General features: G+C 49.0%; 7 protein-coding genes across 7 annotated transcripts; 4 read left to right on the top strand and 3 right to left on the bottom strand.

Annotated features, from left to right (window-relative positions):
- Positions 1–879: 879 nt before the first annotated feature.
- On the top strand, positions 880–1,545 carry N7509_013746 (EGFR-like transmembrane domain-containing protein; the record flags this gene model as incomplete). Its single annotated transcript, XM_056638383.1, has 1 exon — positions 880–1,545. The coding sequence occupies one exon, from the start codon at positions 880–882 to the stop codon at positions 1,543–1,545; it is 666 nt and encodes a 221-aa protein (XP_056481890.1).
- A 689-nt stretch (positions 1,546–2,234) lies between these two features.
- N7509_013745 (ATP-dependent RNA helicase SUB2) lies at positions 2,235–4,304 on the bottom strand (the record flags this gene model as incomplete). Its single annotated transcript, XM_056638382.1, has 4 exons — positions 2,235–2,538; positions 2,599–2,959; positions 3,021–3,431; positions 4,055–4,304. 4 exons carry the CDS (start codon positions 4,302–4,304, stop codon positions 2,235–2,237), a joined length of 1,326 nt encoding a protein of 441 aa, XP_056481889.1.
- Positions 4,305–4,710: 406 nt separating this feature from the next.
- On the top strand, positions 4,711–5,357 carry N7509_013744 (ribonuclease P Rpr2/Rpp21/SNM1 subunit; the record flags this gene model as incomplete). The annotated part of the gene is given in 2 exon segments (XM_056638381.1): positions 4,711–5,121; positions 5,136–5,357. The coding sequence occupies 2 exon segments, from the start codon at positions 4,711–4,713 to the stop codon at positions 5,355–5,357; spliced, it is 633 nt and encodes a 210-aa protein (XP_056481888.1).
- A 1,351-nt stretch (positions 5,358–6,708) lies between these two features.
- On the bottom strand, positions 6,709–7,282 carry N7509_013743 (uncharacterized protein; the record flags this gene model as incomplete). The annotated part of the gene is made up of 2 exons (XM_056638380.1): positions 6,709–6,939; positions 7,004–7,282. 2 exons carry the CDS (start codon positions 7,280–7,282, stop codon positions 6,709–6,711), a joined length of 510 nt encoding a protein of 169 aa, XP_056481887.1.
- A 1,199-nt stretch (positions 7,283–8,481) lies between these two features.
- Positions 8,482–9,342, top strand: N7509_013742 (WW domain binding protein 11; the record flags this gene model as incomplete). Its single annotated transcript, XM_056638379.1, has 1 exon — positions 8,482–9,342. One exon carries the CDS (start codon positions 8,482–8,484, stop codon positions 9,340–9,342), a length of 861 nt encoding a protein of 286 aa, XP_056481886.1.
- A 1,040-nt stretch (positions 9,343–10,382) lies between these two features.
- N7509_013741 (uncharacterized protein) lies at positions 10,383–11,689 on the top strand (the record flags this gene model as incomplete). Its single annotated transcript, XM_056638378.1, has 4 exons — positions 10,383–10,465; positions 10,603–11,065; positions 11,147–11,341; positions 11,402–11,689. 4 exons carry the CDS (start codon positions 10,383–10,385, stop codon positions 11,687–11,689), a joined length of 1,029 nt encoding a protein of 342 aa, XP_056481885.1.
- A 2,055-nt stretch (positions 11,690–13,744) lies between these two features.
- Positions 13,745–14,938, bottom strand: N7509_013740 (uncharacterized protein; the record flags this gene model as incomplete). The annotated part of the gene is made up of 1 exon (XM_056638377.1): positions 13,745–14,938. The coding sequence occupies one exon, from the start codon at positions 14,936–14,938 to the stop codon at positions 13,745–13,747; it is 1,194 nt and encodes a 397-aa protein (XP_056481884.1).
- Between the last annotated feature and the right edge of the window lie 2,058 nt (positions 14,939–16,996).

Below are 16,996 nucleotides of genomic sequence, written 5' to 3'. Positions count from 1 at the left end.
AATGTAAGCCTTGGAAGCTTGGAAATGTACATAATTCATGGTTTAATTGCGAGATCTTCGCTCGTTCAACCTTTGGAAGCCATTGTTAGCCCACCTCGAGCCAGACACACGCTACTAAACTAGACAATATGCGTGGTGGCCTTACACTATGCTACTCAGACTACAGTTTGATCTATGGATCCTGACCTAGGAAACTTGAAGTGTCCAAGTTTCAACTGAGCTCGCTGCTCGGTAATTCCCGTTTCTTCACTCGGTTCAATTGATGTTTTCGAATTCAGCCTTCCTTCGCAATCGAGTGCAGGTTGGATACGATAAAATTAGTTGGAGGCTGTCAACGGATGTTTTTCCAATTTATATTCACATTAAGGCCTCTTTTTGAAATCGGTCTAGTCCGTTGCCGGGGCGTTGATGGGCGGGGCGGATTTCCTTTTTGGCGAGTACTCCGGCAGCCGAACGGGGCTCTCATGCGGCTCATGCATCTCAGGGTCCAACCATCACGGACATGGTGTACGCCCAGATTAATGTCCAGCTGGAGTCCCAGAGGTTTCAACACTCTTTCTGATACATAAATAGGGAATCTATCTACAAGCTCATGGTCAGTGAAGGGAAAATCACGTTCTGACAAATCTGCCCTTGTTAGTCTCAAATATCCCTGTCTAGTTTCTTCTCTATGGAGCTAGATACATAGGCTCGTGTGTCCTCCTGCATGGAAATGATGACAAGTCTATTCCATTTATTGAACACACCCCAGCCCCCACCTTGGCACAAGATTGCAACCCCTGAGATTCCTCCTGGCACTGTATCTTGTCTTCCTGCCATCCTCATAATCCTTTCACAGAACTAAAAAGAACACCTCTTATAGCCCCGGAAACAAACAATATGGAAAAACCAACGGCGACCAATGCTGATTCTGAGGCTCAAGGGACGGCAATTGCTTCGGCGACCAATTTCGATTCTGGACCAACGGCGACCAATGCTGATTCTGAGGCTCAAGGGACGGCAATTGCTTCCTCGGAAGAAGCCACTCCTAGCTATGCGCCCACTATCACTACATTGAGCAGCGGCGAATCGACGGTAGTCGTCACCCTTATCCAAACCGACCCCGGCACCGCCAGCAGTTCTGCAACCGCAACCTCAACCGACCCCGGCACCGCCAGCAGTTCTGCAACCGCAACCTCAACCGGACCCGACTCCCCATCCCTATCTGGATTAATCACATCCAATTTACCAAAAACCTCATCCCCAGGGGGACTTTCAGCAGGAGCATCAGCGGGAATTGGAGTTGGCGTCGCGCTGGGCGTAATCATCCTCGCAGTCCTGGCATTCTTCTTCTATCGCCGGCACCGAAATCGTCGATCGATACATCAAGTACCAGAGCTGGGGACCGAGGGCCAGAAACATGAGTTATCCGCGGAGGATACTACACGGGTAGAGCTTGGTGTGGATGGACAAAAACATGAGCTTTCTGCGGATAGCACTAGGGATAACTTCAATTTGAAGACAGGCTCTGAGTCGAAGGGGAGTCGTTTGCATGAGTTGGAGTGATGTGATGTTATTTGTTATATACCCATTGTTTTTTTGCGTTTACGCCTACGCATTGGTTGATGAATGTTAGCCCGTTGAATTGTTTAGAAGGGTTTTATATACTTGGTTTATATCTAGTTTGATGTCTAGGTGGCTGCTTTTGATAGTTCATATACACCGGCAACCTTATTGATAGTAATTAGGTATCGTTGAGGATACCAACACAAGGATTCATATAATAAGCACGCACCGGAGAGATTTGACGAGCAGTCGTAAAAGTACCAGTAAGATATTACACACCCAAGATACAAGAGATGACCTTGAAAAAGGATGGTGGGAAGAATAGAGGGCTTCAGGAGGAAAGAAGACTGCATGGGTCATGGTTCAACATTGGAATGCTTCAGGATTTCTTTCCTGGTGAGCGTGTCCCAGTTTGAAGAAGACTTATATACGCCTCATAGTACTACACAGCTTGCTACTTAAGTACAGTACAAGATAACTTGGAAGACCCTGGGAGCGGGACAAGCTACTCGTACGACTGCCCGCCCAGGTGAGTGGATACACTTTTGAACCATTTTGATTCCTCGAGATACATGGGTCCGCCACATGCGGCCCGGAAAAAGCCCATAGCTATTGCGCCATATCAAAACAGGTAAGAAACAAGAACGTAATGCCCCAGTGGGAGATTGTTGGGTTTCGCGAGACGGCACCTAAGCCATGTAGGTGGTGGAGTCGACACCACCCTCGGGGTACTCAGGGAGGGCAACCTCGAAGCGCTTCTCAATATCCTTCAGGACCTTCTCGTCATCCTCGTTGCTGACGAAGGAGATGGACAGACCCTTGGTACCGAAACGACCGGCACGACCGACACGGTGCAGGTAGGAGTCGGCATCGGCGGGCAGATCGTAGTTGATGGCCAGGTTGATACGCTCGATATCGATACCACGGCCGAAGACATCGGTGGCGACACAGATACGCTTGTTAAATTCCTTGAACTCCTTGTAGCGTTTGATACTGGGGTAGTTGTCAGTGGGGGTCCTTGCCAAACGCTGCGGCGGGTGTAGGGGGACTTACCGCTCCTCCTGGCTGACACCGGAGTGGACAGCGATACTGGGGAAGTTGCACTCGCGGAGCAGCTTGTCGAGTTCGTTAGCACGGAGGGTGCTCTTCACGAAGATGATGACCTGGTTGAACTCCAGGTTGTCAAGGAGCTCGTTGAGCTTGCGGTTCTTCTCCTGCTCACTCAGCTTGATGTAGTATTGCTGAAGACCGTGCAGGGTGAGCTTGGTGTCATCATCGACGTAGACCTCAAGAGGGTTACGCATGAACTTCTTGCAGATGGGGCGGATCTCTTGGGAGAGGGTGGCGCTGAACATCATAACCTGCTTGTCGGCGGGGGTGGCACGGAAGATCTCCTGGACATCGCGACGCATGTCTGCAACAAAGGTGTATTAGAAAAATCAGAACAATGGCGTGCAGGATCGCCCGAAACTTACCAATCTGGTCAAGCATCTTGTCACACTCATCGAGGACGAAGGACTTGACATTGCGCAGGGAGAGCTTCTTGTCACGGACCAGGGCGTTCAGACGACCGGGGGTGGCGACAATGATGTTGGGGTGGGTCTCCTTGTTCTGGAGAACCTCAATGTCCTTCTGGATGGGGGTACCACCGAAGAAAACATTGGTCTTGACGTCGGGGAGGTACTTGGAGAAACGAGTGTACTCGTTCTTAATCTGGTAGGCCAGTTCGCGGGTGTGGCACATCACGAGGATTTGGCACTCGCCGGCAACGGGCTCCAGCTGGTGAAGGGTGGTCAAGACGAAGACCGCAGTCTTACCAAGACCAGACTTGGCCTGGCAGAGAACGTCGACATTGAGAATGGCAGTCGGGATACACACTTGTTGGACTGTAGGTAGGCGGAGTGGTGGTTAGACTCGTGTTCGATCAAGATGAGTAGCAGAAACAGATCGCGTCGCAAATGTCCATCCATCTCCCGAAACCAACAAACGAATATCGTGGAAGACTTATATCATCCTCTAGATCCCATAACTGAGAGCCAGAACTGCCAATAGCAGTTTTACCGCGCAAAGTCAGACTCTGCACTGAGGGATCTGCCTACAGACGACATGAGGGACATCCGTCATTGGGATATGAATACCAACGATCGAGGTCGCATTGCATTCCACATGGCACGATGAAGACCCAGGGAGGAGGCAAAGAGAAAGGCAAGGCAAGCAAGAGTGCGCGCTGCGTGGAAGAAATGACGACCATCGTGGGGGGGGAGGGGGGACCCATGACTTGGCTAATCTGATGTGATGCGCCAGAAGGCAGCAGCCACATGCGGCCACATGAGGCGGCAGATCCGCTTCATTCATTGTCCAGGAAGTATGTGCTCCTCATGTCGTCTGCAGATTGTGGGGGACGACTAAGTCGCCAAGATACCGGCCGATTGTGGATTCTCGCGGAGATGGATGGACGTTGAAGCTTGAAAAGATGGAGGAAGGTGGGTGGGAGAAATGTTAGACTAACCCTCCGATGGATGCTCGAAGCCGCAGTCGGTAATGGCGCGAAGGAGTTCACCCTTCAGCAGGAAATCACGGAAACCAGTCGAATGGATACCGACATAGCTACCCTTCTTGTCGGGGCGGCCAGAGACGGTCAGATCACCCTCCTTGGCGGCATCGCCATTGGAGTCAGCGGGGGCGGCAGTGGTCGCGGGCGCCGCGGTGGTCTGAAGCTCCTCGTCGGAGTAATCGATGAGATCTTCCTCGTGAGACATTTTGTGGGTGGATGAGATTAAGTTGAGGCTAAAGGTGGTCGATGCGTGTTCTTCTCGTTCGCGAGAAGCTCGAAGGAAGGAAAGAGGAAAGGAAACGGGGGAGTGGGAAGCGGGGAATTGGGAAAAAGGTAAATCGTCGATGAGCAACGAACTTTGGAGGGTTGAATGGGAGAAGGACCAAATTCAACTGGAGGGGGGCGAGATGACAGAGCGAGATGCGGCGAGGGATGAGCCACAGCAGGAACATCACGTGATTCGGAGAGTCCGAATGCGGGGATCACGTGGTATCAAACTGCTCTTGCTGAAAGAACCCTTTGATTTTGGATATTTGGATGGATATCTTTGACACTTCCGTGACAACCAGGAGAACTTGCGACACCCAGCTCACAGTGTCAGGCTCTTCACAATGGGGAAAGCCAAAAACCTCAAAGAAGGCAAAAATGCCAAAAATGCGAAGAGTCACTTCAAAGCCCGAATGGAGTTCTTGGAGAAGGCCGCGAATTATTTGCAGGCAGCAACGACCGCCACAGTTCCAGTCTCAGTACCAGCACAAGAAACTGAAAGAGATGATCAAGAAACCTGCAACAAAGAGCCAGGAGAACACATGGTGCCGGAGCACACTTTCAACGCTGCAAAAGATGTTGTGGATTTGGAAACCAGCATTCAAAGCTGTGAAACGAGCAAAAAGCCCTTGGCAAACATCTCAAGAGTCTATATCTCACACATGCGCGGAGTGTCCCTCAAGACACTGACCCGTCTTCCCATACCAACCAAACGATCGTTTTGCAAGCGTTGTGAAACACCTCTCGGCTCCGGGGTAACCTGCTCCAGGAGATCCAAAACGCCAGCCGAGGACGCAAGAAACCATGGGCTGATGTGAAAGTCATACGTTGTCTAGTATGTGGAACCGAGAAGCGATTCCCCATGACAGGGCGTAAAAGCAAGAAGCTTGTGGAACGGCGACAGCAGAAGCAGGCACAGGCAGAGGCAGAAGTGCTGGTGCCAGCGCAGGCGCAAACGCAAACCACCCAAATCCAGAACGAAATATCGTGAAGCTAGCCAAGTCTCAGATCAGCAATCTTTCAGCCTCATGTCCCACCCGCTTGCGTGGAGTGCATTGCATGAACTTCAGCGGCCGGACTACCGGACTACTGTATCAACATGTGAACATGCAGGAACTAAGATCTCTGGCATGCTACAATCCCACACTGATAGTGGTTATGCGGCACTAAGAATCTAACTCGCATTAGCCGTGATACTAGCCGTGCACCGTTACCGCGATCATATGGCCACCAAACTAGTAATTAGCCACCAATCCGGGGTCGGCCATTTGTCGGCCAAAGGTCCGTTCTCTGTTTGGCGTGGAGGGGGAGGGGAAGGGCAATATACTATACTACCCTAGTATATTGCGAGCTATAGGAAGATTCGCACGTGCAGCAAACTCCCAGGGCCTTTGCGCATGCGCACGCCTTCTTTCTACTGGCGATCCGCATCCGCCGACGTGCATGAGCCTCCCCGCCGGCAGGTACAACTATGACCTCGGCAAAGCGGGATACTTTTCGCAAAGCAAATACCGACTGGACTACGTGGAGAAAATCTCGGGACATGGAGTGAGTCTGTGATCACCTGGAGTTGATGGGGCCAAAAAAGCAGACAACCTAAACCAATATACACAAAACATGCAGAGAGGGGAATCGAAACCACAGGGTGTAATCATAAGTCACAAGCAAATCAGAGCAGAGAAGAGAACCAGATCATGTTTATGCGCTCGAATCGAGAAGAGAAAGGAACAACCATTAAAGGAGAAGAAAAAAGAAGAATCCATCGTCATGATAGTCGTAAACTTGGGCGGCGGGCCTTGGAAGCGAATGTTCGAGTATTCAAAACGATGTAGAGGGGTTCGTAAAGGTAAAGTGAAAGCGGTAAATACGATAGAGAAAATCTCGGCGCCATCAATTTACTGCAGTTCCTGGGGACGGCGGGCTCGTGAGTCTGCTGGTCCGAAAAGGTGCCGCGAGGCGTGCAGTTCTTTCATCCAACTGTCGATTATTCAAAATGAAACCCAAGGAGGGGTATAAGGTGAGACGAATGCAAATTATCGAGTAGAGACTAAACGAAAGATGTCCGCGAGGACTGCGCTCATATATAAGCTTATTCTTTTTTTGTATTTTGGATTTTTGGGTTTGTTGATGGCGGTGGGCGGAGATGCGGTGAGGTGGAGGGATGGCGTGACAATGTGGAGGTGTAGGTGTAGGATTTGTTTGGAGCAGTTGAAGAAGGGTAGTATTTATGTTGTGTAGAAGAGAGAAGCCATGTCAAAGCGGTGGCGTGCGTTTTGGGGGATGTTGTTATAAGCTTATGGTGGTGAAGATGTTGGAGGTGTAGGTTTGGAGAGGAAGGTCGGTCAGCGTCGCCGCCGCGAGCTTTGATCCATGCGATGATCAATAGTCTCGATACGACCCCGAAAAGACTTGACGATATCTCGAATGTGGGAGATCTTGGCCAACTCGTTATCTAGGTCGTCGATGGCGGCGAGGATGGAGCGGGTGCGGGCGATTTCGGCATCGGCATTACGAATGACATTTCCGGCGCGGTCGTAGCTGTTCTGGATGGAGGCTTGCATCTGATCCTCTAGCTAGAAGGTAGATCGGTTAGCGAGGGGGAGTCGATGGAATTGCCAGTCGGTAAGAGGGACACACATATTCGATGCGGCCGCGAATCTGAGCCTGCAGGCCATCGAGCTGGTGCGACAGGGCGCGCAAACTCATGGGATCCAGCAGCAAGCGGCCCTGACTGCTGGCGGCGCTGGTGGCGCGTGAACTGGAGTTGCTGGTTCTCCCCGTTCCCCTGCCCCTGGAAACCCCATTGCCGGCATGGCCGCCCTGCAGGGCAATCTGCTGCTGCTGTCGGAGGATCTGGATCTCGGAGGAGGTGAGGCCAAGCGAGGTATCGGGGATCGAGGCTGCTGAGACGGACATTTGGTCCCGGCAGAGACATGCTCCTACGAGCCGATCAAAGATGTGAGGCCGAGCGGACCGTAGGTCATGATGGACGGGGGAGAGGGGAGGGAGGGGTTGAAGAATACGAAGAGGGAGAGGAGAGGGAGAGAGAGAGAGAGAGGAGGGGAGGAGTGAAGCTTAGGTGGAGAAGCGAACAGAGCAGAGAGAGAGGAGAGACAAAAAGTCGGGGAGGGGAGAATTCTGGCGGCCCGTGACACCGAAGTGGGAGGTGGGATTGGGAGGTGGAGGAGAGAGGGGATAATGAGATCTGATACTAGTAGGAGTAGCTAATTAATAGTACTAGTAGTCATTAATATACTAATGGTTGCTACTATATTCAAGTTATTACTATTAGTTATAGCTAGTATATTATACTATGCTAGTAGGAGATCTATATCTAGTAGTAGGATATACTACTATATTTTATATTTGATTTATTCCAAGTCTGTATACAGATAGTAAGTACTATTTAATGGTAACAGCACTAGTACTAACTAATAGTATAGTATAGTTGTGAGTATACTACGTAGTATACCAGTGATGCAGTAGCTATCACTACTCCGCTCCGCCTTCCATTCCTCCTCCTCCACCTCCTCCACTTCACCCATTTCTACCACAACCAACCACCATCTCTACCATCACCACTGCCCGAAGTGAGGCTGAACCTCCCAGCGTATCTGCAAGCTCCAAAATCATCCACAGACGCGATCTTTCCCCCCCTCCCCACGCCGCTTCCTTTTAGTCGCCCAGTCCAGCTCGCTCATTGCTCCGAGCCCTCCTGCGGGTCCTTCCAACCTGACTTGACGGCCCGACTGCAAAACTGCGCAACGGCCCATTGGGAGCCACCGCGCGCTTTGGTCACGCCTTGCTGCACGCTTCTTGCATCCGCGAGAGTCTCGCCCGCCTGTCATCGCCCTCGCTCGTACCGATCCCTGACAATCGGGTCTTTGGGCTCGCCCGCACCCTCTTTTTTCCTCCGCACGTGAAACGCTCGTCCATCGAGACGCGCCCAGAATCCTAGCCCAAGGCGTTCGGACGAGGCTGACGACGCCATCGACGTTGATTCGACAATTCGCGGCTCTTTCCTTCCCCGGTTCTAACCCCGATCTGCGAGTCCTCACGAGACTGACCACTACCACCACGACTACGACTACCTACGATCGGGATTCACCATCATCATGGCCAAGGATAAGGAAAGATCGGTCAACCCTGCCGCTGCGCAGCGGAAGCAGGATAAGCAGAAGAGCCTAAAAAAAGGCAAAGCGGAGGCGCTAGCTCGCCGCAATGAAAAACTGGCTCGTCGCAATCCCGAACGAATCGAGCGACAGATCAATGACCTCAAATCCATGGAAGAATCGGGTCAAAAATTACGACCCCGTGATAAGGAGATCCTCGAAGCGCTCGAGAAAGATCATCGGGCCGTTTTGAAAGCTCGCGAAGCTCTCGGTGACAAGGCACCCAAGTTCCATAGTGGAGGAGGTGGTGGTGGCCAAAATCAGAGACAGGACAGGGACGGTGGCGATGCAGTTCTCGGGAAACGGAGGCGTGATTCCCAGTTTGCGCGATACCAGGAGAGTGATAGTAGCGAGACGGATGAGGATGTACGCAGGATACCAATGCCCCGGGATACACCTCCTCCGATTCCGCGCCCGCAGAGAAGACGTGGTGGCGGTGCGCAGAATGAAGCCTCGGAGCGTCGGGGACCACACGGGCTGCCTTCCAAGCCTGCAGCGGTTGTCGAGTCTAAGTCGGTCTACGAAGCTCAGCCTGAGATTCGGAATTTACGGCAGGAGGCTGTGAATAAGTTCATCCCCGCGGCTGTCCGGATGAAGCAAGATTCCATTAAGGGCCAAGGGAAACTGCTTGAGCCGGAGGAAATGGACAAGTTAGAAAAGGCGGGATATAAGGCAAATGTAGGAGCTTCACAGACGGACCAGCCATCTACAGATGAGCAAAGGTCATTGGAGGAAGAAGAGGCTCGCTTCAATCGCGAGATGCGGACTGTTCAGATTGAAGAAGTGCCGGACGAAGACGCTTAGCCTAGCACAGCCACCATTGAAATGTAATATAACGCCTAGTACTAGTATGCAAATAGTTTGCTGTATGCAGCTCCACACGGAGTGCCGCTTTGCCGGCTTGAAGACGTTGGCGATCGTCCTTTTAATTACACCCCACGAACGTTCCTGTAGGGCTGGGTAAGATTGTACATCGAAGACAGCAACGTCTACTCGTAGTTACTACTTGTACTAGTTTCGAGCTTGAGGCTCTACTTGAGGTGGGTACGCTGTTGAGTGTAAGGCCAAATCACTCGCGCCATTTGTCAGGTATTCAAGTTCCTCCAAGCCCGAGTCTTCATGCAGAACATTTTCAATCTGAATTGAATAGTCATTGAAATATTAAGCAGCTACTTACGAGTATTCTTGAGGATAACACGGTGCGCCATTTCGACGGGAGCAGTTATCCCACTGTAGCCCATATTAATACCTACTAGTTCAATCAAACACAACAACTTGTAATACATCCAAATATGCACCTCATTATACTCCGTATTCGATACGACAGCACTTATTTCTACGTCATGAACCAGCTTCATACACCAGGGGCAAAGTTGCCTCAAAATCTTCAATCTTGGATCTTCAAGCTCATCATGGCTGCTGCGCCCCATAAAACCCACACAAACCACAAAAAAACCCGGGAGCCAAGGAAAATCCTCAGGGCCAAGTCTGTAGAAAAGCTGAAAAAGGGCCCTTAAGTGGGGAATCGGTCAGGGTCCGCGGAAGTGTGAACAGCAACGGTTGGGACCGAAACTTGCTGGAAGCAGTATTGACCATCGGCCGTTCTTCCTCTTGCAGATAGGGTTAAGTGGAGCTACCGTCAATTTAGCAAAAAATGTTTCAGTTCGGTCAAATTCAAAGTTTGGGACTTGCTTTAAAGACATTCAAGGCCTTCTGGAAAGGAGGCTTGCAGGAGAGTGGGGATTTTTTTTTTCTCTTTTCTTTGGCCCTTCATATCGCCAGTTTTTAACGATTGTCGAATGTGGTGCCATCTCAACACTCATTTATCGCGAACGGTATAAATAATGGCAAAGCGATTTTCTGGAAATGAATGGGGTTTCGCTGGGGTCATGGCCGTACAGGCTCTGGTCATCCTGGCATTAGAAATGTAAGTCAAATCATACCCCCGCAGGGTCATCTCTCTCTCTCTCTCTCTATTGCCTATGGATACAAATTCTAGAACCATATCTCTCCTCCCCTCCCCTTGAAATGAGAATGAGACATCGTCTAACCTATTCAATCCAGCTACATCCTCACACAATGGCAAAACTGGGTCACACCCATAGTCCTACAAGTCACGGTCTCCTATACGGTACCGATAGACATCGCCATTGTGATCTTCGCCTGCTTCTATACGGGTGTTCTGGCCTTCGATGCAATCTATTTCAAGAACAATATCCAACTTCTAGCGATTTGCATCAGCAACTGTCTGATTCTTGCATTCGCGGCGATGCAGTACCGCGAACTGCTAGAAACCTCTATTTCCCTACCTCAACAGTATGATATGTACTATCAGCCCCTGGTACATAAGGAGATGGATTGGTGGGCCTATGTCCAACCTGCGGAATTGGCTGTCAATCTTATTCTAGGCATTTGCATTTTACCTACTTGGTTCTTTGCGTATCAGGTGCATAAGGAGTATAAGTGGGTTATTTACCGCCGAATTCATGGTGACACGAGCGTCAAGATTAGATATCTTGCGTACGAGGTGAGAATTCATGTTTTTCTTCCTTATATTGCCCGTTCCAAGTCTTGCTTGAGTGTGAACTTTTGCTGATTTCTTTTCTAGGTCTTCCTCGTTTTGACTAAGCTCAACTTCTTTTTCTCTGTTGGCTTTATCGTCCAGTATAACCTTATCGATGTCCACTTCGAAGAACCGGAGTATTCGCTCACCATGGCCTTGATCCCGGTCGTATTCTTCACTTTGGTCCTTGGTATTTGGTTCGTTAGAAAGGAGTGGAAATGGGCAATGATTGGGATAATCGTAAGTCCCTCATTTCTTCATAGCCAATGTCTCATTGCCATTTGCTAACGTGCTCCTCAGATCTGCTACCTCGCACTCATCGCCTATTTCCTCAGTCGAATCATCACCCTTTACGGCCACGGCTGGAGGGCTCTTACAGCAGGTAAAGACAAAATGTTGCTCTTTTCAATAACAGCAGTCGTTCTGTCGCTATTGAGTTTGGTTTGCGCGATTCAATGCGTCATTAATTTCGGTTACGGTTTGAGGTCGGTCATTAGTGATAACGGAAAGGGTGAGCAGGACTCTTACCAATTTCGCAATATCTCGAGTCCGCCATCGAGCGTCAGTTCGCGGTTTGGCGTTGATTAGACGTGATTACTGTATACTGCTATTATGATAGGACTTTAATTTTTAATACTTAATGAGATATGAATATAAAATGTTAATTATACTTGAATGTTGCTTGCAAGGCATCGGTTTATTTTCAATCGGGATGCAACTAGAGCTTGAAGTTCAGATTTATCTTATCTCATGGTAGTTCGGTGGATTGGTGGGCTGGTATCTCCGTAAGTCAATTTGGTAGAATATGGAATCGGGGAAAAGGCCACTTGGGTGTCCAAAATAAAGAATATTCTAATATACCACATGCCCTGGGCTAACAGTCGGAGCGAAGATCATGTCTTATTATTGGTCCGGCGCTCATTTTGAGTTACATGGTACGATGGACTCGTGTGGGACTGATTGTAGAATATAGTAGCGGCTAGGCTTGGGATAAGAAATCTTGAATGAATGTTCTGGAGCTGTGTAACTGTTCCCGTAATAAAATGAGCACCCAAAGGCCGGCGGAGATATTTCCATGGCTAATCCGTACTCCAGCTTGTATCACTGCTGTCCTATGAGAAACAACGCCAAGATACTTCCATTGTATAGCCCCGAGAGTTTAAAGAACGTGCATCCTTTTTCTTTTTCCGTTCCTGTCTTCAAAACAGTGATACAATGACGAAAGAATCTACTCAAAAATACGTAGGTAACAAAATATCTACAGTATAAATATGAGGACGATCTCGCGGCGAATTGTCATTTCCTAATGCTACGTGGACGTAGCCGGATTCAAGTTTTGTTCACATAATGCGGCTTCGATCGGGTTTCTTCGTGCTGATACACTACATCCTCGGCCTCGCTGTTGCTCAGGGTGGCTTCGCAGATAGCTGCGAAGACCTCAGGCTCCCTCGTGATAGTACGATTCTTCATGCAAATTGCCGCCGGAAGTCGGGTGAATATGTGGAGAATTGGCTAGAGCTGAACAATTGCATCGAAAATATTAATGGAGACCTCACGGTAAGATAACTATAAAATCTTCATGTTCCAAGGTTTCTAGCCGGTAATCACTACTAAAATTTGCTCAGTGTCGTAGGTGAGCTTAGGCGTACAGAAGGAGCTAGGTTCGATTTTTTAACGCAAAGCAGTGCCGGTTACGGGCATTCTTGCATGAGCTGTTCAATTAGTCGCAAGCATATTCTTTGGTGCAGGTGTCGTATTGCAGCCGATCAAATCGTCTATGTTACTACCGCTCGGGATCTCAGTAAGTTGAAACCAATTTATAACATTAGAGAGATGCTTGATAAAGCACTTCGACTGATTCACTTGTCATTTTGAGATGAATGCCTCACCAATATGGACGGCAATCTAGTTTGTTAAGTGGGATTGCCATTATGAGATAAAACAATTAACTTGCTGAAAATTTGAACATCGAAGCAATCCTTCCGATCGCGACTTTGCCATGTGCTATCCAATACTTCAGGATTCTAAACCCGGAAAAATCACCCACACAGGATGAGGGTCAATGGATAATATGATTAGATCGGCGTGGGCAAGTGAGACGACCTCCTTGAGATATGAGCTGAAAATCGAATAATTGTCAAAATTCAACTCGATTATACCTATGATTTTGAATTCATGCTCTCCTCGGAGTTCTTTGTGGATGCCATCTCGTATACCAGCTCATAGAAGAGACAAGTGGGCCCCGGGGTCGAACCTAGAAATGCGGACCAACCTTAAAAGTTAACTTTGGCTTCGGATAGGATTAAAGTATCTTTAGATTGAACTTGATGGGTCGATCTGTCTCCACTGATTTTATATAAGTAGCAGTGATGATGGGGGAGGGGGAGGCGTACTGCATACGGCCTCGAAGGCCCAAGGCGTCACCCACCACACGGGCATATCAACACTGAAAGTCACCAATAAGCCCCGGAGAGCTAGAAATTTCCTGGAAATTACTTCCCGACATTGAATGATGATGTGAATGTGAAGACTTCAAATAACTGAGGATCATTTGATTAAATTATTATTCGAGCAATAGCTGTACGATGCAAGTCGTTATGTACTCTATCCAAAGGCTTCTTGAGAAGGTGCCTCCAGGGCATTTTAACCAGCTTGGGTGTAAACAGTGTTGTTGGTGACAGCCTCAGCGGGCAGCCAGTGACCAGCGATGGTGTTGTTGTAGGTGAGTTGGGCGAGTGTGAATGTGTGGAGCTCAGACACCAAAACAGTCTTATCCAGGGGAAGAACACGGTGCACCATGGCGTTCTGTGTGAGCATAGAGATGTACTCTTCGCCAGCAACAGACTTTATACCGGCATCAAAAGTAACGCGGATCAGGGCATCGGGGGAGTTGGTGCTCAGCAAAGACGTCGACAGGAGCCACAGGGCTGGGCCACCGGCGTCGGTCGATGCGTCGGCGATATGCAGGAGGCCAGCATTGGTGCCGAGCAACGGGTGCTTGAGCTTGAAGAATTGGAACTTGCCGTTGGCTCCGATGTGGCCAAAAGTTCCGGTGCCGCCAGTGGCATTACCAGCGAGGGTGAACCATACGCCACTCAAGGCACCGGAGCCAGTGATCATTCCGACGGCGTTGTTGCCGACGCTGGGAGGAATGTGCATCTGCTTGGTCGCGCCGCTGGTGGCGTTAATGCGCATTATAGACGAGTCGGTGTCCTGGGTGACGTAGATCAAGCCGGTGGTAGGCTCCTCCTTGATAAACACGGGGCTGTTGAGGCATGGGTACAAGTGGTGGTTGGTGGAGTTGGAGATATCGGCAGAGAACACATAGTACTTGCCAGTCTGCTCAGATGCAACCTTGAGACCAGCCCAGACACGGTTACCAATTTCAAAAACACAGTGAGGGCCATTTCCGAGGACCGGGATATCAATTGTTTGGATGATGGTCGGCTTAGTCGAGAGGTCGTAGCCGGGGTCGACGAGGATCAGCTTGTTGTCGGCCTGCAGCGACAGCCACATCTTTCCAGGGTGCACCGTGGATGGCCACACGCCGTGAAGCATGGAAGAGTTGTCTTTTCCCATGGGGAATGCTTGGAAGGCAATGGGTTCCTCGGTAGTTGCGTCAAGTTCGATCTTGATCAGCTGGCTGTTAGACATCTGTGTCAACAGCACGAAATTCGTGTCCGGCACGCGGGCGAACTCGTGCGTCTCAGTGGCAACTGGCATCAAATACTCAGTGAGGCGCCGGCTCACGAGCGAAGTGGAAGATTGCTGTGCCGACACGCTGGCAGCTCCAAACGCCAGCGCGACCGCGAGCGACTTCAAAGCATGGTAAAACATCTTTGAAGTTCAAATTTGTTAGAATATTCTTTTCCCAAGGTTTTGCTTGACAATTAGCATTGGGCGAACACCTCCTATTTGAACCAACCGGCAAATGATTATGAGGAACGCCACGATCTCACACTAGTTCACACTAGTGACTTAACAACTCATTTTGTTTTCAGCTCGTATCGTGTACAGATCGAAACGCACCAAGAGCTTATTGTCTACCCGCAAGGGCCATCAACAAAACCGATCCAATACCATGGAAGCCAAAGACTAAAGCGTGTTGGTGCTAATGTTGGAGCCTTGGGCTTGAACAATTTTCTTCATTGGTAGCCTATAATGTTTTCTACTTACTCAGGGGTATAGTTTCCGAGACCGAGATGGCGATCAGCTCTTTTTTCAGAGACGCTTCTCTGGACTTTGCTGTAAGCGAATTGACATGATTGAACACCCACTGGCGAGGCTGTACCTCTTGCTCCTTAGTGGAGTCTGCCGATTATTACTCCGTGTAACCTACCGAATCCGAAGTCACTTTTTTTTTGGAAATTGTCTACAGTTATTTTCGCTACGAGTATTCAGGTTGCAGGAGAACGGGAAGATATTCAAGTGGTTCCCGATCTCCCGATTTGGCGCCCTTACGGTACTAAGCAGCTCGAGACATCCCGAGGTCCTCAGCCAAAAATCAGCATTTTCCCGGATAGGACCTTATCATTTTCAAGCTGTAACTCATTCATGGTTTCCGCCGTTCATATATATGAGCTCTCATGTACCATTGAACAGGGACACGACATCTCCCTAGTAAGCATTTTATGCTACTAAAATTGGCACCCTCAAAATTGCCAGGTTCTCTTTACGATCTGCCACTTGTGGATTCGCCCCATAGCTAACAACATCCTGACAATCTCGGCAGACCCATGCTCCGCTGGAAATAATACTATGCAAAGGGGGTTGGCCAAAGTTACTGGGTAAATTGATATTTGTTATGTCAATCTTCAAAAGGGTCCCCGCTACTCGGTCTCACTATGCCAAAGAGCAGTTGCCCGCAGAGGGAGGGAGTCAGACGTGAGAAGTTGGCCAGCCTTGGAAGCTTGTATTCACGCCCAATTCTAGAAGGTGTCGGATTGATCTGCTAGGCTCTACTTTGGCTGTCTCTAGCTTGGCCGGGTTATAAAATTCACAAATTCCAACTTTTCCCAAGATTAGTTATATCATTGGAACATGTTGCTGGAGTTTTGAGTCCGAGTAGTATTCCTAGTGTTTGTATGTCGTCTGCCATTTTCATAAGCCTTTGAAAAGGTGTGTCCCACAGTAGTAAAAATATCAAACCGAATGACATAAACAAGCCTCCGTCTCACCTTCCGCTGTGCAAATATTCTCAAGAAGATTTGAATGTACGGAAAGTAACCATCCTAATATTCGATATGTATATTTCAAAGAGATCATTGTTATGAACCTTTTTTGTTTTGCTTTTTCTGGAAGTATGGTCGAGCTTTCAGAGAGCATAGCAAAATTTCCACGTGAGTCTTATTATGGTTGCCTCTATTTCCGCATGCAGAGACGAGTGGTGACGAAGGTAAAACACCTCACATAACGTGCGATTAAAACCGTGAAGATCAATACGGTGCATATTATTCGTTTATGGTGTTTCAACTAGCCCTTATATTCTACTCGTTCGTGAAAGATATTATTCTCTATCTAGTATTCCCCCCCCCCCCCCGGCCCCCCATCATTCTGTCGTCCTTTATTCGATATCGATACACCGGTAAGGCGGATAGAAATGACTTCATAAATCGGGGAGAGTTCTTGATTATTAAAATCCTAGATAACCAACAAGATTCTAGCTTTTTGTTCTATTAAACTTTTGATGATTAATATGGGAATTGGTAGGATGGTTGGTAGTTGAAGACGAAAGGTTTAAATTAATTGACGCGTTTCCAGCGGTGTGGCCAGCTTGGTAGTGAATTATATCTAGCGCACCCTACTAGGGCATCGGTGGGACCCCCTCCATCAAACCGAATATCTAAGCACCTGAGGCAAGGCTGCCTGATGAGCAACTCGATGTTCATGCAAGAT

The sequence above is a fragment of the Penicillium cosmopolitanum genome (assembly GCF_028827165.1).
Source record: "Penicillium cosmopolitanum strain IBT 29677 chromosome Unknown utg000012l:1.0-3308103.0:1.0-3310761.0, whole genome shotgun sequence".
In the NCBI taxonomy this organism is placed as follows: Eukaryota; Fungi; Ascomycota; class Eurotiomycetes; order Eurotiales; family Aspergillaceae; genus Penicillium; species Penicillium cosmopolitanum.
The sequence above is the reverse complement of the archived record's forward strand: the minus strand, read 5'-3'. Positions and strand labels throughout refer to the sequence as shown.